We start from the raw sequence: 20696 nt of genomic DNA, 5'->3' as shown, positions 1-20696 counted from the left end.
CAGTCCTAAATGCAAAAGCCAGAACTGAATGCAGGAAGCTGCTCAATGTGACCAAAAACAAAGTCACAAGGACAATAACTAGATAAACAGATAAAAGCACAAAGACAATAACTAGATAAATAACTCTCTACCAGAGTTCAGTATAAAAAATTTCACTTGAGCCAATTTATAAGTCTGTTTTAGTCCACAACACTGTAACATTAGAGTTTCCAAAGTCCTTTACCCTTTGGGATCAAGAAGGTCTCTAACTTTTTCATTATAAATTTCCATATAGGACACTTCTACTTTAAAACTCTGTTCTTCATTTTCCTCTTTCTGAGTTCGTTCAAAGAGTCCACTACAAAGTCTTGGAATTAATCCAGGTTGGTCAGCTGTGCCCATCATGGTATAAGACTTTCCAGATCCTAAAAAGTGGAAATCATAGTTATTACTGTCTTTGAGAAGTTTAAATACATAACTCTCTTTCCATTACTCATAATAAATTACTAGCACGTGGCAAAATGCCCAAAAGAAAATAAGAAATATACCCAAATAAAAAGAAAAGACTAATAAATACAGAAGCTTTCCTATTATATATGTAAAATCTAAAGGAAATATCTTTTAGGAAGAAAATAAAAACATTCTTTAACCATCTTCATACTTTAAAAAAAAGAACCTCAAACAACCAAAAAACAGTGAGTTCTGAGCTTTCTAAAATTAACTGGGAAGATCCATATGATGAATACTATTGTGACTGTTCCCAACCACTAATCATAGCACAAAAAATACACATTATCCCTATAGGCCCCAGAGCAAATTAACTTACTACCCTTTGGCAACAATGTAGAAACCAAAGAGTAATCTTCTTTTTTGTACTATAAAATTATTTTCTCCATTGTACCAAAAATACATATTCATTAAAGAAAATTCAGAGAACACAGAAAAATAGAAAGGAAAACATTAAATCGTGCATAGTCCTAACTCTTAAGTACAACTCTTTTTCCTTCTTTAGTAGCAATGCTTTTATAAATGTATTTTTAATCATACAAATTGCTGCTTTTATCACTTGACGCTGTACCAATGTCATAGTAACAAAAACCAAAACACCACTTCGTAAGGACCAGGCCTTTTCTATAAGTATTCGATGTTAACTCATTGTGACAATCCTATAGGGAAGGCCTATACTCACCAACATTTTACAAATAAGGAAACTGAAGTGTAAGTTTCATAGCAGCTGAGCTGGGGATGGGCTACCCTGGCTCAGAATCCATGCTCTTTTAACCACATCACATACTGCCTCTTAAAAAGTATTGGAAGCATTCTTCCATAAAGACTAGTTTTCAACTGGAGAAGCTATATGATATACCCTTATAAAAGTGACTCCTTCACTTTAAATAGATTTTCTTTCCTGGTAACCACAGAGGTACAGAAGTCAAAATGTTCCTTATCAATTGTAACTGATAAAATGCTAACAATATGTATTCTCTTTGTTACTTTCTCTGTTATGATCTTTAAAGCTTATATATATATACATATATATATGTGTATGTATATATTATTTAACATTACCGGTCTGTCCATAGGCAAAGATACATGCATTGTAACCATCGAAAGCATTCTGAAGGATATTCTCCCCAAGGCACTTGAAAACATCATCTTGACCTGAAAGAGCGAGAGAGAGAGAGAATAAGAAAGGATATTTTAAGCCAAAACTACATACGAACAATTTTTTGAAAACTAAAAACAACTCCCTTAGAAATGTACTTTTTCAAATTGTCTATCTCCAAATAAGATTTTTAGACCTGGGGGCACCTGGGTGGCTCAGCCGTTAAGTGTCTGCCTTCAGCTCAGGTCATGATCCCAGGGTTCTGGGATCGAGCCCCGCATCAGGCTCCCTGATCGGCAGCGGGAAGCCTGCTTCTCCCTCTCACACTCCCCTTGCTTGTGTTCCCTCTCTTGCTGCCTCTGTAAAATAAATAAATAAAAATCTTAAAAAAAAAAAAAAAAGATTTTTAGACCTGATGAATGCTTCCAAAAGCTTATGGCCTTCAAGTATTTCTAGTTAGCACATGATAGAAAATGAGTAAAAAGTTTCTGATATATGAACTTGAATAAATAAACACTGGACAAAAATCCTCTGCAATGCAAGAAGCAATGAACTGCTAATTTTATAAACAATTATTATAAATATCCAAAATTTATACTAGGGACCTCCATGGACCTGAATACAACTATATACCACCAGCTAATGCTTTATTCAGTGGGTACTAGAATTCAAAACAATAATACATGTCAATCTCCTCTCCTTTTCCTCAATGATAGTTTTTAATTATAGGGCCTACAATACATATCAGCTAGAGGAGAGAAGAATATCTTGAAAATGTCTTCTAGCTTTCAATCATGAACAAAAATAATAGGTTCAAATTCTCCCCTACAGGCTAAATTAAATACGTTAATAATCAAAACAAAGTCATTCAACCTCTCTTTGAGGCTTGAATATAATATGAAAGGACTGGATGTTGTTATGTTTGTTATACTTTGAACGCTATAAATAACATTCCATTATGCCCCACTTCCTAGTTAATTTCCCAGATTAGTATAGCATCATCTTACTTCCGATACAGAAGCAATCCGTAAGCAATCCTTCGGGCCAGCTAGAGCAAATTAACCTTAACTTTTCGAACCAGCTGTAGTACTACTCTGTCTCATAACAAAAGCCAATACAATATGACTCTCAATATTTAAAAGATACTGCTTAGAAACAGGTGTCAGAAGCAGTTAGGAATAAAGCAAATTAAAAGGCTGTCCCTCTAGTCCTAAATTTGTGGTGTAAAGGAGCTTGAGACAGTCTTGGTGAGGAGGGTAAGAGAATAACAGAATTCCGAGCAGGCAGGAGCAGAGCCTAGACTAAACTACAGGTTTCCTTTTCCCTGTGCTCAACTTTCCTATACCAAGCTGCCTCTCTAGACCACATCACAGACATCTAAGGGAGTCTAAGTGGCTGCTGTGTGCTCCACGTCCCATGTAAGGTCTGGGAATGTGTTTGATAACCTCAACTGTACACCCTATTAATTTACCTTTACTGTCTTATAACAACAATAGCACACTGTCAATCTCCTATTTCCCCATCAATGTAAAAACAGCAAAGACAGGAGGAAATTCTCAATACAGTTCTTAAAGTTACACAAAATAATGCTGTAATACCTCATGGAAAAAAAATTAAAACAGCTTTTCTATAGTAGTTAATAGGATGCTGTACTCACCTGCATACTTTTCTCTGACTGATTCATCCATAGACCAGAAACAGTGATCATATGCAAACACCTATTGAAAAATAAAAATATGGTGTATACTAAGAACAAAACCTTAACATACTTATAATGTTATAACAGTGTTATAACACTGATAATGCTGTTCATAGTAGTGAAATAAAAATATCTTACTATCTTAACAATGGAGGTTAAATTATTTATGGTACAGTTTTACAATGAACAACTAAGCATCCTATAAGTGATACTGAAATTTAGTTCACATGGAAACCCTTCACAATGTTAAGTGAAAAAACGGGAGGTTACAAAACAGTATTTATAATATAATGGCTATCATGTACACATATACATGCAAACACACACACAGTTACACATAGAAAGTTTATCTCTGCATGATAAGATTAGTAATCTTTGTCTTCTTTATGCTTTCATGTATTCTCTACATTTTCACTTTTCTCAGAGAAAATAAAGATATGCTTAAAAGAATAAAATGTAAAGATGATTACTATGGCATGTTGAAAGTAGTTATAAAATAGCAGATTCAAAAACTCATAACACACCCACATGCAATATTGCATAGCTCCAAGACTGTTGAACACTGGTAAGAAAATGTTCCTGTATTAATGTAAAAGTTATGATCCCATGTTTGTACCAAAATCTATACAGATAAAAAGTAGTAAGAATACACATTGGAATATGGTTAGTGGTTAATACCACCTGTGGGACATCACAGATGATCTCTGTTTGGTTCTTTTTCATTTACTACTTTCCAAAATACGCATGCTTTTTTTTTTCCTATCTTGTAAGTTTTTTTCATTGAATTTTCTTTTTTTGGATTTCATATTTATAATTAAGTCTCTAAGGATTTTAAGTATAATCATTTTTAAAGCTTTTTTTTATTTGAGAGACAGTGTGTGCGCGTGTGTGGGGGGCAGGGAAAGAGGAAGAGGGAGGGGAACAAGTATACCCCCTGCTGACTGCAAAGCCCAAGGCAGTGCTCGATCCCAGGACCCTGAGATCATGACCTGAGCGGAAGACAGACGCTTAACCGACTGAGCCACCCAGGCGCCCCAAGTGTAATTGCTTTTAAAATCATTTCAGCTTGTAGTTCAGACTTTTCAATTTTTGGAGTCTGTTGCCTCTCTTTCTGCTGACAGTTCTCCTCTTGGGCCTTTACATGTTAGTTTGCAAGTGCATCTGAATTGGGAGTTTGTGTTTTATGGTTTACGTGGTTGCTTGTGTTTTTTCCTCTCCCTCTGGCCACCTTTACGTGACTAGCCACGCCACCACTCCCAGCTACCGAAGCCCAGATTTTGATCTTCCCAAAGCTGAACGTCTCCACGCCCTCCAATTTACACAGACAGCTCAATGTTGGTGGCCAGAACCCTTTCCTTAAGCCTTCATTCGTGTTGGAGTCTCACTCAAATCAGTCTTCAGTGGCAAGTTCTCCAGTCCTCACCCATACATCAGGTCCCCTCTAATCTCCAAGAGGCAAACTTCTAATCACCTCCGAGAACCTGCCTCAGATCCCAAGACCCAGTAAATACACGGCTTCAGCCCCAGTTTGCTGCTAGTCCCTGAAGTTACATTACGCTGTTTTTGAATATGATGACATGATTTTAATATTTTAAAAATATTTTCTCTGTCCCTGCTATAAGTTTGGAGCTGGCAAGAGATTGCATCTGTCTGAATTCACAAGGCTACCTAGACCAAAGGTCTAAAAGTTAATATTTTAAAGAAAGAAAATTAGATGAAAGTGGTAAATTAAGTATGCACGCCTACATCCCTCTCCCACCTGAAATTAACTCAAAATGATGGAGAGAGAAAGGGAAGAATAAAGGGGGGGGGGTAAAGAGAAGGCGGAATGAACCATGAGAGACTGTGGACTCTGGGAAACAAACAGAGGGCTTCAGAGGGGAGAGGGGTAGGGGATTGGGATAGGCCGGTGATGGGTATTAAGGAGGGCACATATTGCACGGTGCACTGGGTGTTATATACAAATAATGAATCATGGAACATTTCATCAAAAACTGGGGATGTACTGTATGGTGACTAATATAACAAAATAAAAATTATAAAAAAAAAAAAAGAAAAGAAAAAGAAAGGGAAAGGGCCAAAAGGAGGTAGAACAGGGGCAAGGAGAATTAAGTTTTTGAAAGCTAGACTGCTTGCTTGTACCTAGATGAGAAGTTGAGACTACCTGAAAAATAGTTGCAATGAGACCCATGGGGGATAGAATGGGGTGGAGCAGGGGCCACAAGGAGACCACAGGCCAAAAAAGTGCAGAAGAAAATGGCTGCAAAGGGAAGACCAGTACTGGAAGGGCATCAGGAGAACAACCAAATGAGCAACGAGACGACCCTGGGGGCAACTACCAGGACGACTGGTTAAAAAGACCTTTAAAGCAGGAAATGATCAGAACACTACTATCTTTGTGCAAAACAGCAGGCAAGGGAGGCATTTGTTCCCTGAAAGGGGGCAGTGATGGGAAGCTAGGTGAAGCCTAATGGCTGACAAGACCTAGGAAGAGGCAAGAGCCCTGGAGCCCAGAAGCTATCCACCAGCTGAAGAAGCGCTGTTTTGTACATTACTAATCCTCCACATTTCCAAAACTAAACATGGACCTGTCAAGAGTGGTGGTTCACTGTGTTAGCAACACTCCAACAGGGAGAGGAGGAAAAGAAGAAGGTAGGTGGAAGGTGGTCCCAAAGGACCGTGTATCACAATTTCGGGTAGGGGGCTGCTTTTCAATCTACATTTGTCAACCGTAGTGAGAAATCATTACAGCACGATGAGAATAAATAAAGTGTGAAGTTCAAATTAAGTTTCTTCGGTTCTAGCTTTCAACTCTCGTCTCTTATAATTTTATTTAATTCTGTTCTTAACAAGGTTAATTAGAAACTATTCTGCTCTTTTTTGTAAGCTTAGCTCTCCCTTCAAAGGTGCCCGTCACCATATGCACGTACTTATCAGAGAGCAGGCTCTATAAGGCACTCCTCTCTCAATTATTATGGGTTTTTCTTTCTTTTCTTTTTTTTTTTTTAATTTAGGGATTTCCTTAACAACTGCATTTCTAATTCTCAATTCCAGTAGAGAAGCTACCATTAAAGGAATCATTACAGTAGCTGATCCAGGTACTAGGCCCTGTTCATGGGACTCTGATGTACAAAGAAGTGTCGAACCAGATGACTGGCAGGTGGGGAAGCTGGGACTGGAAACCAGCCTTTCCTCCAGGGGGCTGTTTATCACTAGGCTCTCCATCACTAGGCTGGATTGGCTCCATTCCCCAAATTATATGAAAGCACCACAGCCTGGTACAAAGTTAGGAACTAATGAACACTTAGTTCCTACTTGCTCACAATACTGAATGGTCCTCCTCAAGTTCTAGCAATTTTGCAATTATAGGAATCTTTAAATTGTTATAGGAATCGTCAGCCAAGAATTTCCTAAAGCAGACAAGCCCTTTTCTTTCTAATATTATTCCTTTAAAATTTTTTTTAAAAAAACTTTTTAAAGTAACAGTAAAGAAACACACATTCATTGCACGAAGTCAAATAATACAAAAACATAAAGTAAAAAATAAAAGTCTCCCATTCACCAAGCATACCTCTCCCTAGACATAACCACTATGTTAGTAATGTGGTGTTGGTCCTTCCATACTTTTTATGTCAAGTCAACATTTTCTCTAAACATTAAGACACAACTGAATTACATAAAACATGAATAGTTTTTAAATGGCCGCGTAATGTTTCCTCACATCTTTATTGCAATCTCCAGTCTCTAGCTCCATCAAAAATATGAGAAACAGAAATAATCCAATACCTTTTCACAGAAGAGAAAAAACTAAGTTGATTTTACATATATCAAGAAATCCAGTGCCATATTAAACTGTTTAAAAAATTACTCAATCCCAAAGAGCCGTGTCTGTACATACTTTAGCAACAATAGAGAATGGAATTACAATTCAACCGCAGACTCAAAAACAAAATCCCAAGAATGTAGATAAAAATCTGAATTTCCCGACAAGTTCCAAGTAATGGCAGCAAATGGTCAATTCAAAAATATAGTCCTTGTGTCCACTTTGGCACGCCTATAAATTCCTTGAGAGATACAAGAACTGATGCACTCCATTGAAGTTTCTTTAGAATCTGGGCTCAAATCTAAAATGAAAGCACATTTGCCTGATGAAGCTGTGGGCCAGGGCGGCTTTCTGGTGGCCTGAGAATGTGTCCCCAGCTGTCTGGGGAACAACATAGATGAGTCTGCCTAGCACGGTTCTGACCACAGTCTGGAACGACCAGTTTCAAGCCAATCCATGGTGAACAGCAGAGCACAAAAGGAATCTGTGTTGTAGTTGCCAGGAAACTGGCCTGAATTGGTCAAAGTACAAATACAGCTTTTCCATAAGCCTCCAGTCCCTCCTATGCGAATAAATGATTTTGGATTTATGAACAGGCTGACAGCCTGCATTACTTTTACAAAAGTGACAGAAAGTATTTTTGAGAAGAAAATTACCAGTATTTCAAAAATATGCACCTAAGATCTTTACAAGCATTGCATAATAAAGCAAATTTCTTACCTTTGGCTGGCTTCTGCGTTTCCAAAAGAGATGTCATTGTGGACATGAAAGTAAAGGGAGAGAGTTAAAAAAAAATTTTATTTTTTTGGTTAGGAGACAATTTAAGGGTAAAATGATAATAAATACCATGTAAATTTTTAGTAAGAATACAAAATATTAACTTTGAAATCAAACAGCAATTTAAAATAAAGTTATAAATTAATATCTACGAACTAGTAGGGTAGAGTCCTTAATTATAGAAAACTAACTTGTATCTCTCAGGAAGAAGAAACACTATTTTTCCTCTGGATAATTTTTAAATTCCTCATATTTCTGCCTTATGCATTCTGCTTATCCTTGTATCAGTCTTGTAAATATAGAAACAGTCTTTACTTTTTATCATCTGATTTCACTTCCAAGTAGTTTTCTCTGCTTTGATACAGCAGCAGCTCACTATATAGGCCCTTCTATAAAAAAATGAATTCTGTTCTGGCTAAGGAAAAGAGGTTAAATTAAAGGAACAACTAATTTTTTGCCAGGGAATTCCCACTTACTGAATTATTCACTTATTACCTACTGATCTATGCTTACCCAGGTGCTTCTAGGCTCCCTCACCCCAAAACTGTGACTCATACTTCCTCGGGGTACAGAGATAGAACTAAACCAGTATACTTTGGAGATAGTTTTAAACTTAGAGAAAAGTTGCAAGAAAAGCACAAAGAACTCCCTTCACCCAAATTCACCAAGTGTTAACATCACCACTGCTACTATATCACTCTCCCCTCCTCCATATACAGATAGAGATACACATATATGTATTAGTTTTCTCCTAATCATCTCACACTAAGCTGCAGACATGCCCCTTAATGCTAAACACTTCAGTGTCTAATTCCTCAAAACAATGACGTTCACTTTTGTAACCACAGTACAACGTCAAAAATCAGAAAATTTAAAAATAAAGGAAAGGACTTTGGAAACTGGAGACAAAAACAGTAACTGGAGCTTTAGGAATAACTGGTCTGTCTCCAAGGATCAAAATGCCACCTCAAACCTCAAACCTGAAAGGAAATTGAACACAGAAGTGCTTCCTTCTAACTGTCTCTACAACTTCTTGTCCCTCTGTCTCATAAAAAATTTTCTTCAAAAAAAATTTAACACTTATTTGCATCAAATGATTTCAGGTAAGAACGCTGAAACACCAAGGAAAGTCTACCAAAGAGCGACACTTGTCTAATAGATTCTGGGGTGACGGCCAATGTGGCTGACATAGAAAAGAAAGTAGTTTCTCTGGACTCAGAAAAACTTCCTGACAAAAAACCCTGTGAGATACTGGTAGAGGTCACTGACAAATGCTGTCATCTTTGTGCTTTTCTTTTTTGTTTTTCGGGGTTTTGTTGTTGTTGTTGAGTATACGCAACGTTAGTCAATGTAACACAATGTTACTACATTAATTTCAGGTGTTCAACTAGTGACTGCCCACGTTTATATACACTATGCTGTGCTCCCCACAAGTACGGCTACCATCGGTCACCATACAGGCTATTACAGTAGCACTGACTGCATCCCCTATGCTGTGCCTTTTGTCCCCCTGACTTACTCATTTCCTAACAAGAAGCCTGTATCTCCCACACCCCTTCACCCATTTTGCCCATCCATGCCCCTTTTCCCTCTGGCACCCATCGATTTGTTCTCTATATTTACAGCCCTGATTCTGCTTTTTGTTTATTTATTCATTTAATTTGTTTTTCTAGATTCCACATATAAGTGAAATCATATGGTATCCGTCTTTCTCAGTCTGACTTCCAATTTTACAGATGAGAAACTTAACGGCTCAGAAAAGTTAAGTGAACCTGTCCAAGACACAATAATAAGCAGTGATGGGCTGTCAAACTAGGTCTTCTGATTCCCAAGTCCACGTTCTTCCCCTCTTCCACACTGATCAAAACAGCCTCGTCAAGTTTCTTCTAGACTTAATCTATGAGTCATACATTAACAACTGTTCTTGCTAACAGAAACCTTTCCCAATGTATTAATTTCCTCCATTCTAATTATTACCAATAAAAGGTTACCACCTGGTACTTATGCCAGTGGAAGTTTACTTATTCATCATATTTATAAAACTCCAGACTGTCTTTTCTGAGGGAAAAATAAGATATTTAGTATGATATTTCAAGTTTAAATTGAATATTTTATACAAAAATCAGCTCTTCCTAAGAGACAATCAACAAGCTTTAATAAAATTCAATAATATAGGCCACATCGCAGAAAAATCCATGAGAATAACATGAATTCAGAACCTAATAATAAAAACAGAAACAAACCAGTAAATTAATTACAGAGCTAAGTTTCCAGCTAGGGATTCTGGTGACTACCGCAGTCAAGCTCAAATAACCTACAGAGCCAATGGAAACCCAAAGATGTAATTACAGCTCCGTACAAAAATAAATAAGTGAATTAATTAATGAAACAAAACCTTTCAAAGTATAGTTGCAATCCAATATGGTAATGGCTAACTTCTCCCCCAATCCCTTTTAGAAACCTCAGCTATCCAGCTCACAGCGGAGATTTAGGAAGCAAAGAAAACCAGCCCCTGACCAGTCAAGAGAGCTGTCACAAAGTAAAAACATGAAAGTCTTAGTTTCTCTCAGCTGAGCTGAATTACTTTTTGTTGTTGTTGCTTAACTTCATTTTAAATACCTTCAGGCTCACAACATTCCAAAAATAGTACAAAGAATTCCTGTGTACCCTTCACCCAGCTTCCCCAAATGTGGATGTCTTATATAACCATAGTCATTATGATCAAAACCAGGAAATTAACCATCAACAGAAAACTTATTAAATAATCTAGAGCCAACCTCATTTAAACGTTTTGCCAACTGTATCCCACTGATGTCGCTTTTCTGGTCCGGGATCACACCCTGCCTGCGGTAGTTTGTTTCCTTCCATCTGGGACAGTCTGTTTCTCATGACCTTGACACTTGAAGGGTGCTGGCCAATTATTTTGTAGACTGTCCTTCAATGTGGGTTTCTCTAATGCTTCCTCATAACTAAATTCAGGTTATGTGTTTTGGCAAGCACAACACCACAGGTAATGTTGTGCCCTTCTCAGGGCCTCATACCAGAAAGCACATGATGATGGCCATCCGTGTCTCATAACTGATGATGGTAACTCTGTGATCACTTCTTATGGCTGCATTTACTAGGTTTCTCCATGTAACATTATTAGTTTTCCCTTTGTACATTTTTCTTGTTGGGGGAGACTTTGAGACTATATAAATACTGTCTCTCATCATACTTTCACCCACAAATTTGAGCATCCATTGATGAATCTTGCCTGCAACAATTACTGTTTCCCAAATGGTGATTGCCTAGTTACTGGAGAAGTTAACAGCCCAGGTGGATCGACATGGACAGATGTGCTTTTCAGAAAGAAGTAAACTTGGGAAGCAAATGATTTAGTTGCATAGTTTGGGTAGAACAGTTATCTATGAAGAAGCAACTCATCGCCTTTTTACTGACATGGTTTAGGGGTACAGCTCACTTCTCATTTAAATAGTAGAGTATACCATAAAATTAAGTGCAATTATACTTCTAATTTTTTAAATGCCACAATATAAAGAAGAAATTTGATGACGATTTTATATAAATTAGTGATCTTTGGAAATTTTTATTGTCACTTTTGACCGTAATAAAAATAAAATCAAGGGACACCTGGGTGGCTCAGTCGATTAAGCATCTGCCTTCAGCTCGGGTCATGATTCCAGGGTCCTGGGATGGAGTCCTGCATGGGACTCCCTGCTCAGCAGGAGTCTGCTTCTCCCTCTGCCTGCTCTGCCTGCTGCTCCCCCTGCTTGTGCGCTCTCTCTCTCTATGACAAATAAATAAATAAAATCTTAAAAAAATAAAATAAAATTGATATTGGGTCCAAAGTAAACCACATAATATCCTGTATGTGTAAAACACAAAGCAGTATCGGTAGAAGGACAAGTTACAAATCAATTACTGCTGTCTAACTACCAAAATTGAACATCATGTCCAAATATCAATACCTCTTTTAATTTTAAAGATTTGTTTAAGTTTCTGAAAACTTCACAATTAGAAATATTTGGAATCTCTGTTTTAACAGGATCTCTCTCCACCCCACTCCATAACGGATGTATACATCACAAAGAGCTTATTCTGATATAGCTATACTACGTAATGATATTGTTGCTTTTTTGGACTTAGCTGGCAGTACCAGCAACCAAACAACATTCTGTGTGATGATCATTATTTTTTCTTGGTCACCCCTCCCCCGATGTGCTTTCTGCATAAGGAATAAAGCTTGATCTGACTAAAATTTTCAACACAGACTAGACTCACAAAAGAGTCAATCTTTACTCATCTTGCCAGTTTTAATAAGTACAAACAATACCAAAAGCCCTGTTTAGCGTTTCATTGACATTTGGAGTACTCCCTTCATTTTTGAAGAATAAATTTTAAAAGCATCACTGATAGAGTATTCTGGAGAACAGCACTGAGGATATAGAAGTGTCTGAAAACACTACTGCTGAAAGAACAGATCAAAGAACTGGAAATGACCTATCCGGGCGGAGGGAAGACTCAAGGAAGACACGATGCCATCTTCAGATTCAAGGGGGCTTACACATTTGGGGGTAGGAGAAGCAGACTTGTTCTACGTCGGCTTAGAGGCTGAATTTGGTAGGACCCACTGGAGAAAGCTGAAAGAAGAGGGATATCTCTCCAATACAAGAATAATTAGCACTGTGTTAAACAGCCAGCTCCCCATGAGTAGAACTATATAATAAGAGAAAACTAGCTCATGAGGGTGTTGCAGAAGGAATGAGAAGGTATACACTGGATCACTTGTAGAGCTCTTTTTATCTAGAATGAGAACACGAACACCAGGCATTCAACAAGTTCTATTTCTGGTTACTTCTAGCACTGATACTTGCAGACCCCTGGTACATCAGAGGTAAAACAAGTTACTGGTCGAGCATCATCTCCCACATCACAGTCCTGGAAGATTCCTCCTCTCCAGCAAGATAGTATATGTCCTGCATGCCACAGACCTACACTCATAATGCCACTCCCACTGACAACTCTGTTTATTCAAGCCCTACCCCATAAGAAAAACCCAGATCAAACTCTAGCTCCCTTAAGAAAACTTCCACAAGAACCCCAGCCAAAAGTGAGTTTTCTTCCCCCAATTCCTTCAAGTCAAAACTATCTCTAGTGCTCACATATTACCTATCATTTGGTCGCATGATATAAACTTTTTAATATATGGGTCATCTCCTCAGCTAGACTATAAGCTCTAAAGACAGAGTATGCCTCTCCGCATTTATCAGTATCCAACACAAACCTCTGTTATTCAGCAAGTTCTGTTTTAAGCTCTCCCTATGGCCTGGCCCCCCGCTTCTGTCTTACCCGCAATCCAGCAATGTCTGCCTTTCGCCCACACTGGCCACCACCTCTGACTGGCCCAGGGTACCCAGTTTTCTAGCCTCAGGACTTTCATTCGTGATTTTCTTCCTGCCTTGAAATCTTGAGGCTAATTCCTATCCATACGTCATTTCTCAGCTTAATGAGTATTTCCCTACCTCTAGCTTTCTTAAGCATCCAATCTAAATTAGGTCCCTTATGTTATTCTCAATCGCATTTATTCCTGATAGAATAAAATCATTTCCACCACCATTTCTGCTCTCTAAAATCATCCCCCAACAATAAAGCAAACAAAGAACAAATACAAACCTCACCTTCAATGAAACTAGGAGATAATTATAATGAAACACATTACACGAAGACAGAAAATGCATCCAGGGAATGCAAGAAAAGATCAGAAATGGGCAGTGCTGAGTATCCCAGAAGTTGAGGGGGGAGGGGGCCTCAAAAAACAGAAAAACATTTGGTTCACTATCTCTGATATGCAGTTCTTGATTTAAATCAAGAGAAAAGACAGTTTGATAATCCTCTTCTACTGGAATCTTCCACACACACAAACTACAACTGGTTGAGAACAGAGGAACATCCAAATAATACGGCCACTGAACCACAACTAGCATATTTTACAATCACAAAACTTCAGAAATATGAAAACCCTTGTTTGTAAATTCCACAATTTCTTTTTTTTTTAAAGATTTTATTTTATTTATTTGACAGAGAGAGAGACAGCCAGTGAGAGAGGGAACACAGGCAGGGGGAGTGGGAGAGGAAGAAGCAGACTCCCAGCAGAGGAGCCTGATGTGGGGCTCGATCCCAGGACTCTGGGATCACACCCTGAGCTGAAGGCAGACGCTTAATGACTGAACTACCCAGGCGCCCCTACAATTTCAATTACCAATACTGGGATAGCGTAATTCAAAGAATACACTATTAACTCAGTCATTTGCAAATCACCTGCTTCTTCCCATCTTTCAAACACACAAACAGAGTAAGTTTTAATCCACCGTCCACTTGAGCTCTAAGAAAGTTTAAATCTAGCGAAAGATTAAATCAATATTGGTGTACTGGGGGGGGGTGTTTGTGAAATATATTCATATCTATGTTAACAGAATAATACATATTCACTCTAATAATTACATGTTAAAATAACTTCAAGGTACGTAAGAGATTAGGATAGATTATTGAAAGACTAATCTCAGACTCCAAGAAAGAAAACTCTTATAACTACTTCTCTCAGTATTTGTGGTTATCTTTGATTTCTAATTTTATGAAACCATATTTCTCCAGTTTTATTGTGTTGGATTTCTCCTTGATTGAACTGGATTTAGCAGAAGAAAGTTTTTACTGAGTATGAAATTAACCCTCCTGTCTCCTTACTCTTTCTATCCAGATCCAGACTTGTCTCCAAACCAGAAGTCACATACTCGAGGTCCACTGGCCCAAATACAGCCCACAGCTGTCTTTAGTTTAGTCCTCACAGTACTGACCAAAAGTCAAAAGATTCCACATCAAAAATTCTCTTAAAAATTCTGAGGATCTGGAAACACGAGGCCTAAATTCCCACACATCAACATTGGCTAGACCTGAACTACTACTGTCTTCCGCATGGATCTATCTGCCAGGAGGCAGCTGAGTTTTAAATTCCTGCTATTAAGAAAGAAAGTAGAACAGGGTTTTAGTCGTACTCAAAACGGAGGCCTGCAAATTCACAAAAATAAAGAGAATGTTTCTAAATCCAATCCCGAGAACCTAGGTACAGTGTCTTCACAATCCTATCCACGACTACACTACAGATTCTGTGCACCCAATTAAATGAAACAATCCCCTTTGAAACCTCCACACGCAATCCTGGCTATCAAATCCTAAACATGGAATCCCAAACTCAAATGTCACAGGCAGCAATAATGTCATTAGAATTAGTAGCTATAAAACAGAACTAAAGCTAAAGCTTATCTTCCCTATAAGCAGTAAAAGGCCTAGAATTCAGACTTGAAGTGGAAAGGCTGTGGGCTTCAAGGAAAAAAACAGCATATATATCACGCCTGGTGCACATACGCTCGTGCATGCTCCATTCTGATTCATGAAGCGATGTTAACTTGGGGTTTATGTCAGCGAGCAGGTTGAGAAAAACTGTAATTTCTATCTCATTACTATAATTACTGCCCAAATCCATTGCTTAGCGAAGATCTCCTTAGCTTCCTTAAGTGGAAACTCAATTTACAAGCATTCCCCAACTAAATACTTTACTACTTACAAGGGTAAGAACTGCTTAGCTAACTAACTGAAGATTGCTGTGTTTATCCTTCTCCTGAGACAGGACTTTCATCTTTGAAACGTCTCTCAAACCCATCCCCTCTCCCATTCTCACATTCACTCTTTCCTTCAGCAATATTTACTGTCTATGATAAGCCAGGTCCTAAGCTCAGTACTGGCAAAACTGCACTGAACAAATCAGACAAAAATCCCAGCTCTCTAAGAGCTTAAATTCTACTACAATTGGATGAATGAATGAATATGTAACATCATAGTGCTATGGGAAAAAAAATAAAGCAGGGAAGAGGAGTACGGAGTGAAGCTGGGGTTGACATTTTAAACAGGGTGGTCAGGAGAGGCTTTGTGGAGTGGCATTTGCACAGAGGTCTATGGGAAATAAGAAAGCACATGGAGAGGCAGCAGACACAGCGACGCCCTATTTCTTCATCTGCCTCTAGGTCTACCTACCACATAGCTTCCTAACTGCTCACGCTGCCTCCTATCTCTTCTCTACAACTCTTCACTCATCCACTATGTATCTAAACCACATGTCTCAGCAGGTCATAACTCTGACTAAAACCCTTCATTGGCTCCCTATCCCCTAGAAGATACAATCCACTCCTCGAGCAGGAAAGGCTCTGATGCACATTCGCGCACGCTCCATAAGTGTTAGACATCATCATTATTGTGATTTGAGTCATGATGCAATGTTAGCTTGGGGTTTAACCTCTTCCCACATCCCAAGCCTCAGTCTCCTACTGCTCCTCCCCCCAGTGCCTTGTGCTTTACACATATTTGGACATGTCACATCCTTCAGGCTTGGTTACTTTTGTATTTTTGGTGACCTGTGTACTTTCTTCCACTTTTCAGCCTGGTGATGGTCTTTTTGTCCAAAAAAACCAAAAAGGTACCTTCTCCATCCATTTTTAGGAACTTTAAGTCCCCTAGGTCTTTCCTAAGAAAGTGTTGTAGCTGTTAATTCCTCTCCTTGATTATGAGCTCCTTGAGAACACAGGGCATGTTTCATTCTTCTTTGTTTTCCCGGTGCCTGACATATGGTAGTCACTCAATAATGCTTGTTGGAATTTGCCATGAGATGATGAGCTTGTCTAAATTATTCAGTTGTTAAATTAACTCCTGATTTACACTATCCCCAGGGTCTCTATAATTCTTCTAGTGTCCTGATACTCATCCAAAAAATATTTGCTATGAGAAATATACAGTAATATACCTTTTTAGCCAGATTAGAATACCATTTACCAACTATTCAGAATATATTTGAATCAAAAGCAAAAAATATTACCAGAAACAGAAAAAAAAACAGACACCATGCTTTTCTCTACAGAAAAGAACAGGACTGGGGCACCTGGGTGGCTCAGTTGGTTAAGCGTCCAACTCTTGATATCAGCTTAGGTCATGATCTCAGGGTCATGAGTTCAAGCCCTGCATTGGGCTCCATGCTGGGCGTGGAGCTTACTTAAAAAAAAAAATTAAATAAGGAACAAGTACTTGCCATCAAGAAGCTCTTCATGTTCATCATGAAAAAGACTCTAAGCCATTATTATCTTCCATTGATATTCCCCTCATCAGGGAAATAAGATATGTTTCAGAAAGCTTTATATAAAAAAATGTTGAAATGACAAAAAGTTCATCTTTTTTGCTATTGAATGAGCTTATTCCTCAGTATCACAGAATGTTGACTCATCTAGCATATCACCTCCTGTGATACTAAATAAAAATGGTGTTTAAACACATTTGCATATATACTTGTTAATAGTGACTCCTACAATATACAAAGAATGTAATAGTCAAAAATTCACATAAACAAAATATTGAATTATAGTAACACCATAAGGAAATTGTTAAATATGCATTAAAATATGTGAGATCTTTGGTCCATGGATGGGCCTCAGTGGGTCTGTGAATTCCTGAATTTTGGCGGGGGCGGGGGGAGGCAGAGGAGTTTTAACTTTCAGATTCTCTAAAGAGTCTATAACCCAAAAAAGGTTAAGCAAGAATGCTGTAGAGACATTTTCCTAAGAGCTATGGAGCTTCATGTCCTAACCCATGTTTGGCTTAAAAGACTGAATACACAAATGGACAATGCCCAGACCATATGTGACACTAAAACCCAAAACTTCTGTGTCAATTGACCCAGAACAGTCAGGAATTGGTCAGTGACTGTCAGCTTTCCTATTTTTTGCCCCTGCTTGCAACTCAGGACCAACTAGAAAAAAAGCCCAATATACTCCCAAACCAACCACAAATGACATCTGCTTCTAGTTAACCAGACGCCAGCTTCCTCATGCCAACAACCTCCTTCAGAAGCACACCTGAAGTCCTCCTTTTTCTCTTCTCTTTTTTTTTTTTTTTACTATAAAGCTTTTGTGCTCCCCTGCCTGCCTTTGAGTCTCTGCCAAACCCAAGTGACAGTAGCTGACTCCCTTGCTATAGTAAACATTGAACAAATAGCCTCTATTTGTTCTCATTTGCATGGTCTTAGTTTAATATTCACAGACTGATTAGCTAACATTTTAGATAAGAAATAAGAAAGGCACTGAGGACCAAATATAAATGAAAGGCATCAGGACAATAAGAAAATAACACTACCTTGCAAATTTATATTTCCGTAATAAGGTACTTAGAAAAGAAAGCAAAAAGGAATGACCAAAGAAGGAGGAAAACCAGGTGAGAACAGCATCACAGGAAAAAGAGAGTTTCAAGAAGGAAGGAACATAAACAGTATCGATCACTATTGAGAGAGCAAGCAAATTAAGGGGGGCAGGGTGGGAGTAGAAGGCTCCTTTTGGTCAGTCTCCAATTTTGATGGGGACTCAGCCACACCTCATTTACCCTCTGTGGCTTGCAGTGGACCAATCTGCCCAAGCTTCAGAAATTCAAGAAAAAAGCTCCTTCCACCTTGTGGTGCATCCCAGATTGGTATTAGTCAAATGTCACAAAGACCATTGGAAGGGGAAATTAACACAGTGGGACTGGGACTCTCAAAGTCCAATTTAAAGACCAATTCAAAAAAAAAAAAAATCAAAAATAAATAAATAAATAAATAAATAAATAAAGACCAATTCAAAGAGCTGCTTTAATTACACTCCTAGAGCTCATTTCCCCTGTAATTCTGTGAGACAACTCCTCACTCAGACTCTCCTCCCTAGGCAGGATATAACTTGCAAGATACCTTATGTTGCTTCTGTTCTCTTCCAGCTAATCACTGGGATGTGGCACAAGCTTTGGGCAGGCACCTAGATGGCGAGCCTCCTGTTCACTCTAGCTGCTAGGGCTGTAAAAAATCTAGGGTTAGCTCTTAAAGGATCACTGATCTGCCCTGAGAGCCACGAAGCTGTGCAATCGTTAGTCAAGACTACAGTGGATCACGGAATGAACGAGAAGTGTAATTAGAACAGAGGGTATTGTATCATTTGAACGTTTGCTAGATCTTGAAAGTCCTCAACACAAGAAAAAAAGATTGCAACCATGTATGGTGATGGATGTTAACTAGACTTATTGTGATCATAGAGCAATACATACAAATATGAAATCATGTTGTACACATAAAACTAATATCGTATGTCAATAATGTCTCAAAAAAGAAAAGACAGAGGGTAATGGGCTCGAGGGGATAGAATCTAAAAATAAAAGTTCATAGAAGTATTATTTCCTGGTACCTTTCCAGAGCACAAAGCCAGTCTGATAAGCCATCACCTCTTACGCATTTAACGTGTAGTTAAATGTTTCTTGTAGGGAACACCAGCAAAGGAGTTAGTTCTGATCCTTTCTAGGTGAAGTCACACCCAAACACACCCAATACCATTTCCAGCCTCACTGCCCAAAATACTGACCCTCAGGAAACACCACAATCCCCCCAAATTTATAGGACTGCGTTGTGTTTAGTTGACAGAAACAAAATGTGCGTGGCAGATAACATTTGTTTCAAACTAATGAGAACCCAAAGGAAATATCTGATCTTAAGATATTTACTAAAATGAGTTCCTGAGACATTTTCCTACCATGTTCATTCAAAATAAGGTGAAGCATCTCTTTCTTGTCCTTTTCCTTTAACTTCTTACCAAGTTTATTTGACCCCTCTTCTGAACAGGGGATATAGAAAAAAGAAGTTTCCGGCAAGTCTTCGTCAACATATGAGGTACGACTGGAGTACAAATGTTCCAGAATAACAGTATTAATTTTCATTTGCTCCAGCAATTTACATACTACGTGCAGCTGGAGGAAGAGCTGTACCACATTAATCTAGTCTACTGGCCATATACACAGTTGTAAGTCTGTGTACTTCACAAAGGCACCTGGCCCAGAGGTTCAGCGGGAGCTAAAGCACAGCCCCCGCTACAAGGACCAAGCGGTAAACGGCTCACAACAAAGCAAGGGGCTCAAAGACAAAGGCACCGTTTGCTTTTCCCAAGGCTGGGACAGCTCAGGAGGGAGGCCTGTTTCGAACTGGCCTGGCAAGAGGGGCCACCTTTTCTTCATTTGCACAAAAGCACCGTTTGCTATGAAAGCTCTATAGAGTACTCTGACTTCCAACAATTGTTTGCCATAGGAACTACAAGAAACGTCTCCCCTCGATATTCAACAAGGTAGCTAATGTTAAGTCTGAAACTCTAGCCAAGACAGAAAACTGGTTCTAGCTCTCCTAACAAAAATAGGAAAACTGCACAAAAGATATGAAGCAAATGTTTTCATAAAATGGGTACCAGGCAGTGAGGGATTATGATCTTGGGGAGAAGCAAATGAGTGAGGGGTCCCTACAACTGCCCAGGCTTTCTACCTAGAGACATTCTGTACAGGAAGAGGGAACCAAGCCAGAACAGGTTGGCCTGGGCTGAGATGGTAAGATTGGACATCTGAGGCAGCTGGAATTTGCTGGCCAGAGGGAAGGGAACAGTCCAGAGGAAGAACTCCAGGAAGGTGCAGGGGCCCCCCACTGTCTCTGACTGAATACTAAATCATATATGCAGAAGGGGAGACACCCACAGGCCATAAAACTATCTGGGGAAGAACTACTGCTGGAAAGTAGGCACATGCTGAACAATTTGCAGAGCTCACACAGGGCTCGGAGACATGAGTTAAAACCAGCCCCAGTGGACAGATCTCCTTGAACAGTAGGGGGCATCTGGTAAAGAGCCTAAAAAGCCCACAGTTTAGGTGTACAGCTAAACTTG

At 38.8% G+C, this 20696-nt stretch overlaps 1 protein-coding gene across 1 annotated transcript in view; it reads right to left on the bottom strand.

Annotated features, from left to right (window-relative positions):
* The window catches only part of KIF13B (kinesin family member 13B), a 193543-nt gene that overhangs the window by 121523 nt on the left and 51324 nt on the right, over positions 1-20696 (bottom strand). The window contains exons 3-6 of the mRNA XM_045774018.2: positions 7828-7840; positions 3243-3303; positions 1549-1641; positions 224-404 (exon numbers count right to left, since the gene is read on the bottom strand). Coding sequence (XP_045629974.2) covers positions 224-404; positions 1549-1641; positions 3243-3303; positions 7828-7840 — 348 coding nt within the window. The remainder of the gene's footprint in view (positions 1-223; positions 405-1548; positions 1642-3242; positions 3304-7827; positions 7841-20696) is intronic.

Source organism: Ursus americanus, chromosome 13, assembly GCF_024610735.1.
Source record: "Ursus americanus isolate L20-20 chromosome 13, mUrsAme1.1.p, whole genome shotgun sequence".
Lineage (NCBI taxonomy): Eukaryota > Metazoa > Chordata > Mammalia > Carnivora > Ursidae > Ursus > Ursus americanus.
The sequence above is the reverse complement of the archived record's forward strand: the minus strand, read 5'-3'. Positions and strand labels throughout refer to the sequence as shown.